The sequence below is a fragment of the Corvus brachyrhynchos genome, unplaced genomic scaffold, assembly GCF_000691975.1.
Source record: "Corvus brachyrhynchos isolate BGI_N302 unplaced genomic scaffold, ASM69197v1 scaffold172, whole genome shotgun sequence".
Classification (NCBI taxonomy): domain Eukaryota; kingdom Metazoa; phylum Chordata; class Aves; order Passeriformes; family Corvidae; genus Corvus; species Corvus brachyrhynchos.
In genome coordinates this window covers 99,922-111,356 of record NW_008236760.1, presented here as the reverse complement: position 1 = coordinate 111,356, position 11,435 = coordinate 99,922, and the positions used below count along the sequence as shown (strand labels likewise).

Genomic DNA, 11,435 nt, shown 5'->3' with positions numbered 1-11,435 from the left:
CTTTTGTTCAGATTGGAAAAGAATACTTTGTAAGATATCTTACTGCTGTCTGAATCTACTCAATTGGAAGATACAGAGAGAACTAAGATAGACACTTATAATTTTTCACTATATGAGTGTAAGATTGATATCTCTAAGATTTTACATTAGACTATCAAGTCCAACCCCCCTGTCATGGGCAGGGACATCTTTCACTAGATCAGGTTGTTCAAAGCCCCATCCAACCTGACCTTGAACACTTCCAATGATGGGGCATCCACAACTTCCCTAGGCAACCTGTCCCAGTTACGATGAGTTACCCACATCGTAAAAAAAAGTCTTCATTATGTCCAATCTAAACCTATCCTCCTTCAGTTCAAAACTGCTGCCCTTTGTCCTGTCACTACAGGCCCTCATTAAAAAACCCCAACTCTGTCTTTCTTATAAGCCCCCTTTATATCTTGAAAGGTTGCAATAAGGTCTCCCTGGAGCTTTCTCTTCTCCAGGATAAACAACCCAAACTCTCTCAGCCTTTCTTCATAGGAGAGGTATTCCAGCCCTCTGATCATTTTTGTGACCCTCATCTGGACCCACTTTAACAGGTCCATGAAGTCCACGTCTTTTTTGTACTGCTGTCCCCAGAGCTGGACGCACACTGGATGCAGGACCTCGCACTTGGCCTTGTTGAACTTCATGAGGTTCCCATGGCCCCACTACTCAAGCCTCTCAAGGCCCCTCTGGATGGCATGCCTTCCCTCTAGGGAATCAACTGCACCACTCAGCTTGGTGTCATCTGCAAACTTGCTGAGGATGTACTCAATCCCTCTGCATCATTGATAAAGATATTAAATAGTACTAGTCCCAATACGGACCCTTGAGGAACACCACTTGTGACTGATTTCCACTTGGACATTGAGCCATTGACTGAAATTCTTTGGATGCAGCCATCCAGCCAGTCCCTTATCTAACAGTCCACCTGTCAAACCCATCTCTCTCCAATTTATGGCAAGAATGTTGTGAGGGACAGCATCAAAGGCCTTACAAAAGTCCAGATAGATGACATCCGTAGCTCTTCCCCTGTTCACTAATGCAGTCCCTCCATGAGAGAAGGCCAGTAGATTAGTTAGGCATGATTTGCCCTTGCCTAGGGCATGTTGTCTGTGTCTAATCCCTGCCTTCCATATGCCTTGACATAGCTTCCAGTAGGATCTGTTCCATGACCTTACCAGGCACAGAGATGAGGATGAATGGTCAGGAGTTCCCAGGATTCTCTTTTTTAAAAAAAAATTAATTGGTTGCATATATTAACATGTGTTATAAGATTTTTCCTAAGGAAGCATTACACAATACATGGATACTGTAAAAAGATCTGATTAGTTAAAAGCAACAAGCATTAACAGAGATACAAAACTCAACCTAGTCAGACTGAGTGCTGAGCTTGCAATGAACTATGGGTAATCAGCCTTTCTAGTTGCAGCCTTCACAGTGGAAAACACGAGACAGTTAAAAATGTATGTAAATTGTTACACAGATTACCTGTAAACAGTTTCTCTCCATTGGACACCTGGAATTAAATTCAGTTCCAAACATATATGAGAGTTTCCATTCTAAACTAAGAGAAAGGTCTGTTACCATGAAGTGTGATGTGGATGATGTGGGGACATGAGCTCTGAAGTGTGGGACTCAGATGCTTATGAGAGATGGGTAGATTTTAGCAGCTGGAGATGGAAATTTTTTTTAAATTTCATTTTAAACACAGAAGAGGGACTGTGTGTTTGAAGGCCTAAGTGTGATATTCATTTGTGAAGGACTGTGCTCAACCCCTCCCTTTCCCCTCAGCAGCTGCAACTCTCCACAGAAGCCTTCATTCAGTCATTCTTGTCTAGTTTAATGGGTTTGAGGAATTCATCGTAAAGCTCCACTTCTGTTTCCTGTTTAAGTGCATTTCATGCAATCACCTGGAAAGTTTGTTCCACATTAACGGCCTCCTTGGCACTGATTTCAAAGTAAGGGATGTTGTTTTTACTGTAACACCAGGCTTGCACCTGTTTTGTGGTGACTTGTCTGTTTTCTAGGTCAATCTTGTTTCCCAGCACAAAAAAAGGAATCCTCAGGATCTCTTGGACTGGCCTGAATGAGGAATTCATCCCTTGGGCTGTCTAGGGTTTTAAATGTGTTGGGGGCCATGACATCAAACACCAGGATGCAGCAGTCTGCTCCCTTGTAGAAGGCAACTCCCAGAGACTGAAATTGTTCCTGGAGTGCTATATCCTATATCTGCATTGTCACGAGCCTGTCATCCACCATGACCTCTTTTGTCAGGAAGCCTGCACCTATTGTAACTTTGTACTGGTTACTGAATTGCTTGTTCACATACTGGTTCATGTGTGATGTCTTTCTCACCCCAGAGTCTCCAATGATGATGACTTTAAGTAACACTTTCTTCCTAGAAGTCATCTTTTACACTGGTGCATGTGCTGTGGCACCTGGCCTGAGACTTGCTGCCCTTTTACTCTTCTAAAAAATGGGTGTGATGTCTCCCTTTTTCCAATCACTGGGGACTTCACCTGACTGCCATGACTTTTTAAATATCATGGAGAGTGGCTTGGCAACTACATCAGCCAATTTGCCCAGGACTCTAGGATGCATCTCATCAGGTCCCATACACTTATGTACGTTCAGGTTCCTCAGGTGGTCATGAACCTGATCTTTACTTACAGTGAGAGGGACTTTGCTCCCCTAGTCCCCATCCTGCTGTCCATCCACTCAAAAATTCAAAAATACATGCATACATGTCATATGAGGAGAGGCTAAGAGACCTAGGACTCTTCAGCCTGGAAAAGAAAAGGCTCAAGGGGGAGGAATCTTAACAGTGTATATAAATACTCGATGGGAGGAAATGAAGAAAAGGAAGCCAGACACTGTATTGCCCACTGACAGAACAAGATGCAATGGGCAGAAATTAAAAAAAAAAAGAAATACATCTGAACACAAGAAAGCACTTTTTACTGTGAGGGTGACCAAACTATAAAAGGCTGTCCAGAGAGGTTGTGGAGTCCATTGGTAAGAATATTCAAAACCTGACTGGACATGGTCCTGAGCAACCTGCTCTAGGTGGCCTTGCTTGGGGGCAGGGGGGAGGAAAGTTGGATGGGGTTGTAGTAGGTGATCTTAAAAGGTCCTTTCAAATGTCAACCATTCTTTGATACCACCTGTGAACAGGTCAGTCATGGGAATGAGCCTGGAAGTCTCTAAAAGCACAAGCTAAAGGGGCAGTGTTTTTAATTTCAGAAGTTCCAGGTTCAGTCCCTGGAGACAATCCAATTAAGGATACTTTTCATCAGTAAATACCCATCAATTACGACATTGGGAAGCATTTAAAAAAAACCCCAAACCAACAGAAAAACAAGACAACCATTATCATCCTGGACTTTGTTTCAAAGTCTATTTAAGGACTCTGATCTAAAATCAGTGGTTACAGCTCTTACCAGCTATAGGATCCATGGTTTCTCTATTGCTTGGAGAATATGAACTCTGAGAAGATGAAAGCCCACCGCTGGAACTGCTAGTAAAGTGCATGTTTGATCTACGTGCACGGGGGCCTCCCAAACCTCGGCCTGGGTGAAACATTCTACGTACATGCCGAACACCACTAGATTCATCATAACCAAGCAGTTAAGAAAAGTCTATTGCTATCAATTATTAAACAGCAAGAACATTTACTAGATTGAATAATTGAGCAACACATTCCGCATTCATAAAACAATGATTCAACTTTATAAGCACAATGTAATCATAGCTATGGTGCCAGTCAGATCTATAGATGTGAACTCAAGGCACCCAAGGCTCCTTGCACCAAATTCATCTTTCCCAGGCTTTTTATCATGTTTAAGAAATGTCAGGATGGATTTTCTGCCTTATGGATCAAAGTTTCTACTGGTAATGCTACAACTGATGATGCATATTCAGCAGAACACATTACTCAAAAGACATAAGGATTTTAACATCAAAATTGGGAAAGAAGGGTATTTAAATACTGAAAATAATCTACAAAATTTTATTGCTATTCTTACCACACAAATGTGTTCTCCCAAGACAGTCTAGGTAAAGTTTCCTTTTACCTTAAGAAGCACTAGTGCAATTAACTACTAAGCTAGGAAATAATGTACTTATACATATCATATTTTTCCAATTTCTAAACTAGTAGCTTTAGCTCACCTTATCTCCAATTTTCTTATTTTCAAAAATAGTATGTTTATCACTTGTATAAAATCTATTATCTGGAGCAGACTGGTGCCCAATGTCTTATCCCACAACACATAAATATGGTGTAGAATTCATTTCCTCATGATATTACTGAATTGAAAAATTTAAGACTGAAAAATTAAGACTTCTTTTGGCAAGTAAGAATGTCCAGTTTCTATAATAAATACTTCCAGGAATAATTGACTCTTTTAAATCTATTATACTATAGAGCATAAAAACATTTCACTTGCAGGATTTAGGATGGGGGGAAAATCTCCTTGGGACAAAATATAGTTGTCTAGCACAGATTGGTTTGTTCCTCCTTTGAATCTGTTGATACTGGATACTGGTAGTGACAGAACATTGTCACTAATATTTTACTGATTGACTACTGCTCTCAGGTAGTTTGGGAAGCTTTCCATAGCTATATCTGACAGAAAAATGCCCCGATTCTGGGCTTTTTTAAAAGTAAACTTGGAAAATAAGATAACTGGAACATCCTTAATATAAATCCTTTGAAAAAGTCCAGCCTTGGTCTCATTTACAAAAGTATCATAGTAGCTTGCTCACTGTACCCTTCAAAGTGTTTTCAAGAAAAACAACGTTATTTAAATATACTAGTCAAGAGTATATTGATGTCTCACCCAACTATGCTGGGGTTAAAAAAGCATTTGGAAATCTTAACTCATTGCAAACATATACTGAAAACAACCAAGCTAGAACCATTTACAAGGTCAGGACTAAAGTCATGTTTTAAACGGTAAAACAGTTGAAAATTGTTTAAGAAAGAAACTGGAATTTAAAGAGCTGTTCAGAGTCTCTAGGGATAAGGATGGTATCTTGCAGTGTTTGCACAGGATTCTTCACAAGAAATATGTGCAGCCATTTAAAACAGCTTTAAACACCCTTCTAACTGCTACACAGAAGACTATATCCTTTCCTAAACTGATAGCAACTGGGCAGGAGGAAATCTCTTCCCCATTTCTTCCTTTTAGTCTTAGCTGTCAGAAGATGTGAAATAGCACCCAACATGGAACAATTAGTCCAGAAACTCTATAAATTTTTGTGATTAGCAACACTGGTTGCTAAAATAATGTTGTACAGAGACTTACATATGCATTTCCTATAATTATTTATATAGACTCCTCCCATCAGTTTTGTGATGACTGACATTGTGGCCTTACTCAGTAACTGAAAAGATTATTCTGATTTTTCTAGCTCTTATGTAGCTAGTAATAAACATACATTTTCCAATTAAAAGTTATCTGACATCATCGATGTGGGAGGGGAAGTAAAAGCTCCAGAAGCATGAATTCTAATCCAACACCTCATCCACTTCAATAGGAAGTCAATTTCACTGTGTAATTGGGCTGACAATTTAAATGCTAAAAAATTTAAATACAGACAACAACCAAAGAGAAACCATTTCCTCTAATGTTGCTAGCAGTAGATATAACGAACTTGAGTTGTTAGGCCTTAATTTTATTTAAGAAGCCCTGAACAAAAAAGGGCACTATCAAATTATACTAGGAGTGCATTTTTTTAAATGAGATACAGAAAGATCACTTAATGAGCTTTTTGTGAAGGCCTGTACTTCCATGAAGTAAGAGTATCTTCTGAAATTATGTTGTATTTGTACAGCAAGAAACAAGCCACATTACTATTCTTAAGACCAAGTAACAGAAAGAAAATTGTACTTAAAAGTGCAAAGAAACTGACAGTTTGAGCTCTTCAGTCATTGAGAGTAGTTATAGCACTACAATTTGCAGTTAACAAAGATAGCCCTAATCCCTAGGAAGTCTCCTGATAGGTCTTCTAGTTATATATTTAAAAAAGTCAATAAATAACAGGCCGAAACTACCCTATTGAAATACAGTTAATAAAACAAATCAAATATTTAAGATCCCTCGATTTCAAAGTCCAAAGCATTTTCTGACACATATGCTTTTGGTGAAATCTGCTTTCATCTTGGAATTATCTATAAAACACTATTGCATCTGGATTGCTGCTTTCCCAGACACAAAATGGCATCAGAACTAATGGCCAAGAAGGGTAAAAATTGCAGAAAGAAGCAACTGGGTGTCAGAAAGATCTTTAAAAGCTTTCGCTATCAAGAATAAAACAAAAACACACACCCACATTATCAAGCAACACCTAAAGCCTATTCACAGTCTGATGGATATAAATATATATATATATAATTCAGACGTATAGTTCCCCTATAACTAAATGTGAATTCTAAAAAATAAGCTAAACCGATGTAGCCACTTGACTACAGAAGTCAGAACAACTAGTTACAGCTATCATAAGGAACAGTCTATCCCTTTTCCCTCAACTTAATAAAGGATATTAAATCTCTAGGAGCTCTGTGTTCCAGTGTAAGATGAGCTGCAAAGTCATCTGTGACATGATTAGGATCCCCTCCAGGTAATGCTGCACATATTGGACAGATCTGAAACAACAAAGTGAGAAAAAAAAACCAAACACAACCAACTTTACACAAATCACAAAACACAATTCAGAATTGATCACTTGACATGGATTCTTATACTTTAAATATCACATTCTAATCCTACACCTAAACAGACATAATTTAAAACAGTAAATGTGTTCAAACACAGCTGTTAATTGAAGCATCTTTTTAAGTCTCACTTTTCCTTGTAATTATGCTTTTAATAATACCATGGAAAGCAAAAAGTAAAATTTTTAAATCCTATCTGCAATGTTTCAGCTTTCAAAATTGTCTTTATATGTCAATTGCAGCAGACAGTAAGTCTAATTACACAGGATTACTGCTTGAATGTACCTATATATGACATTATCAAGTTCATTTACTGCTCTTTGAATCCCCAAGTGACTTCTCATTCATCTCACCAGTGAAGTGTAGGAAGGAGACTGAAACCAGATGTGAATATTCAATAAAGTATCACAACTGAGACCACCCACTGCAGTAACACAAGTAGAAATTTGGCAAACTCCTTATTCCTACCAAGTACTTTGGGAGATAGCATTATGGTTTTGTTTTTCTCTTAAGTGTAAACCTACATTTAAAAAAAGTCTTGGGACACTTACTGTCATAGCAACCTTCATTTATTATTTTGGTTTTTCCCCCAATGACTGCAACCATCTGAGAGAAGCGTGCCTTAAAAGTCCTTTGCAACAGTTTTGCAGGCCAGCCTCAAAGCTTGACAGATCACATGTTAATAAGCCAGAAGGGAGAAACTTGGACACAGTATATGCTAGGTCTTAACTATTCTTCCAAGGATATCCACCTGGACTTTGCAACCGATAAGACTGTAAATTAGGGGGAAGACCCCGACTGGGAGGGGTGAGGGAATCAATAGAACCATACAAACCTATGAAGAGAAATGCAGGGGGAAGGGAGAGCCAGGAGGAACAAAGGGGAGGGTAGACAGAAATGTGTATAAAGTGGACTGGTCACATGTAAAACAGAGGTGGTCAGTATGTTTGTCTGACTGAGCCTGATCACCACAGTCTGCCCTGTCTTCCTATATCTTCTTATTAAATTTTAACAATCTCTGCATAATCTCACTGTCTATCCCATGTGTATGTATGCTGCAAGGACTAAGTGCCAGCTACTGGTGAGATCTGTGTATGTATGAACAAAACTTGGTGCCAGATACTTGAGTCAGACTAGGGCTGTAGGTGTCCCTGTGGCTTGTGGTGTCAGCTACTGGAACAAGTATCAGTAGTTGGAGGGGCCATAGCTCTCTAGACCTAGGGTGGGTACTACAAACTTTGTGCCTGGAGTGCCCGCTACTGGGGGGGCTGTCATAAGTGTATTTGGTGCCAGCTACTCCAGTCAGACCAGGGGTGCCTGTGGGGTTGGCTACTGGACTGAGTGGGGTCTTAAGATCAGCTACCAGAGTGAGTCATGGTCTCTGCCTCCAGCCACTGGGGCAGGAACAGTATGTGTCTCAAAACACAGCTGACAGGGGGGAAATCAGCATGAGTGAGGGGTCCAGCACTGGTAGCTGAAGCAGGACAACCAGTCACAGCCCATGTGGTGCCTGGTGCCAGCTGCTGGGGAAAAGGGAGTGATTGTCTGCATCTTCCCCAAACCTGGTGTGTGTGTGTATTGGCTAGCTAACTTCAATCTGGACCTAGCAAATGAGTAGAGAGGAGCCTCAAGTCTAGGCAGTAGTATGAAGCAGGCAAGAGTCTGCTAGTATGCCCAGGGGGACTTGCGAATGTGGAGTGCTTGTGAGATGAGTGCGTGAGTGTTTGCTAGTGAGCATCAAGCTGTACTAGCTGGAAAATAAGAGACCTGTGAAACAGGTAAGAGTGCCTGGGATCCAGGCAGGGGTACTGGCCAAAGAGGGCCATGCCAGTACTCAAGGGATCACAGTGAACACGTGTGTGCTTGTGAATCTAGAGAGTATCGTGTACCTTCACTAGCAGCAACCTTTTATCTCTACCAGGTGAAGAGGAAGGAGAGAACTTGGCTGACTATACTTGTTTTATGCAAGTCCTACGTGTAGGTGCTGTTGAAGGCAGCACTGTGTCTGTGGTCATCTGTGTGATGGGCCATGTGTCAGTGTCCTCCGTGTGTGTACAGGTCTCCAAAATATGTGCTTGGCTTCAGTAGTGGTTGAACCTGCAAACGGGAAAGTGGCAGCTGCATCCCTCAGCCTGGACACGGGCCCTAGGTCCCGAGGCTGGGCTTCAGCAGTTAAGCAGAAGGGAGTCCTGAGCTGGATAAGGCAGGCATGCTCTAAACATCCCTTAAAATTAACAAATCACCATATTACTTGGAATGAAATCCAGGATATTATTAAAAAGCCTTAAGCTAGTTAGGCTCCAAATGTTGCTGCCTGTTCTGAGCTTCCCCTCCCCCTCCCAAAGACACTTGCCTCTGCCATGTGCTTGGAGCTCCTTTGTTCTAAGCGCAGGCAAAACCAAATGTAACTCAAACTCTTTAGCAGTGTCTGATTGGCCGCTCACCCCGGGTCCGCCTCCTCCCCGTTCCCCTTCTCCGAATAAAAGAGACGATCGAGGGAGGGCCCGCCCTGAGGGCCCGCCCTCTCTTGGCTCTGCTACCTTCTTGTGAACATCTCTTGTTGTCTGTTTTGAAAGCTTCTAACTGCAGGAAATTGAGCGAGCAGGGAGCTATATTTCTCCCTCTTTGCTTCTGCTGACGGTATTTGCTTTGCAGCTGATACAGGTACCGATTTTAGAGCTACTAAAGTGATAGATTGCCTGTGCTACCTCTCTAGGCTGCTCGAGACTTTCTAAGGCATTAAACCACTAGCCTAGCCGGTAAAAAGCTAAAAAGATACCTTCCACATCCAAACATCACAGTTGACAGTTTCTGGATCTGTTCCCTAATTACCATCACCTCCCCATGTATACAAGTATACTGGTTTTGGCTGGGATAGAGTTAAATTTCTTCATAGTAGCCCATACAGTGCTATGCTTTGGTTTTGTGACCAAAGGAGTGTTGATAACACACTGATGTTTTAGCTATTGCTGAACAGTTATCAAACATCATCAAGTCCTTTTCTGTCTCTCACACTGCCCCAACAGCAGGTAGACTGGGGATGTACAAGTAGTTGGGAGGGGACACAGCTGAGACAGCTGATCCCAACTTACCAAAGGGATATTCCATACCATATGCCATCATGCTCAGCAATAAAAAACACAGGGAAGAAAGGAGAATGGTTCAGAGTTACAGTGTTTGTCTTCCCAAGAAATCATTACATGTGATGGAGCCCTGCTTTCTTGGAGATAGCTAAACATCTGCCTGCCAATGGGAAGGAATTAATTAATTCCTTATTTTGCTTTGCTTACATAGGCAGATTTTACTTTCCCTATTATCTCAACCCACAGGTTTTTGCACTTTTACCCTTCTTATTCTCTCCCCCCATCCCATCCCATCCCATCCCATCCCATCCCATCCCATCCCCCTAGGTGCAGGGGAGAAGTGAGCAAGCAGCTATGTGTGCCAGTTGCCAGCTGGGATTAAACCATGACCAGTATTTTTGGCATGCAAACTAGGACTCAAAGGGTTTGAGATAATGACACATTTGACCAGAGCATATTAGAGGGAACATATAATTATTATAGCTGTTTAACCACTGCTGACCATAATATTAACTTATCTGTTCTCAATATTAGTTTATCTGATCTGTGCCATGCTCCCTTTTTTGCTCTACACATTAAAGACTTTTTGGCTTGAGAAGACAACAGGAGCTGTCCCCATGGCCAACAGAGCCAGTTCCAATCAGCTCCAAGACAGACTTGCCCCTGGCTAAAGATGAGCCAATCAGTGATGGTGGTAGCATTTCTGTAATAATATATTTAAGAAAGTAAAAAAGCTGCACAGCAGCAGCTGTGAGGAGTGAGGAAATATGAGAAAAATAACCCTGCAGGCACCAAGGTCAGTGGAGAAGGAGGGGGAAGAGGTGCTATAGGCAGTAGAGCAAAGATTCCCCTGCAGCCCGTGAAGAAGACCATGGTGACACAGGTTGTCCCCTTGCAGCCCTTGAAGGACCCCACATCAGATCAGGTGGATGTGCTCTGAAGAAAGCTGCAGCCAATGTCGAGGAGCTGAGTAATGCCCCTCCTTATTCTGACCAATGATCATTTTGCCATATTTTCTACCCATCCTGTTGCTCGGGAGGGAGGTGAGAGAGAGCAGATCGATGAGTACCTGACAGCCAGCCAAGGTTGACCCACCCCATCCCGGTCCTTTCACTTCAGTCTAGTTGCTGCCTTACTAAATACAAAATGAATCCGCTAAGTGTGACTGAGTAGCAAAAAAGTGATGTCTTCATTCTAAAACTTGATTCAAAGATGATATCTGATTGCATTTCTTACCATTTTCAGAGCTGTAATCCTAAAAAAAACCCGTTTTTGAAACCCAATATCAACAGTAACAATCATCATAATTCCAGCCACATCCATCTGAACTTGTCCCACATTTCTGACCATTCTCCTTAATCACTTGATGGAGAAATAATAATTACTGCAGTTTTAAGTCTAAAAATGAAAAACTATACACCAATAATTCATATGTTTTTAGGAAAGACCAATACACTTTTGAGTCTCAGAACAGGTTGACCAGTTGTGAGAGACTTGTACCGGTTTGGCCAAATTTAGAAATATATCCTCTGAGAGAAGGCAGGTCACCACCCCTCCCCCACCAGGTTCGGGGAAAATAAATTTTCCTCAAAGGAAAGTGAAAGAGA

General features: G+C 41.3%; 1 protein-coding gene and 1 pseudogene across 1 annotated transcript in view; both read right to left on the bottom strand.

Annotated features, from left to right (window-relative positions):
* Positions 1 to 11,435, bottom strand: part of LOC103625222 (E3 ubiquitin-protein ligase KCMF1) — a 77,401-nt gene that overhangs the window by 3,867 nt on the left and 62,099 nt on the right. The window contains exons 4-5 of the mRNA XM_008644630.2: positions 6,575 to 6,676; positions 3,468 to 3,642 (exon numbers count right to left, since the gene is read on the bottom strand). Of these exons, the coding sequence (XP_008642852.1) occupies positions 3,468 to 3,642; positions 6,575 to 6,676 (277 nt within the window). The remainder of the gene's footprint in view (positions 1 to 3,467; positions 3,643 to 6,574; positions 6,677 to 11,435) is intronic.
* On the bottom strand, positions 1,720 to 2,457 carry LOC103625220 (annotated as a pseudogene).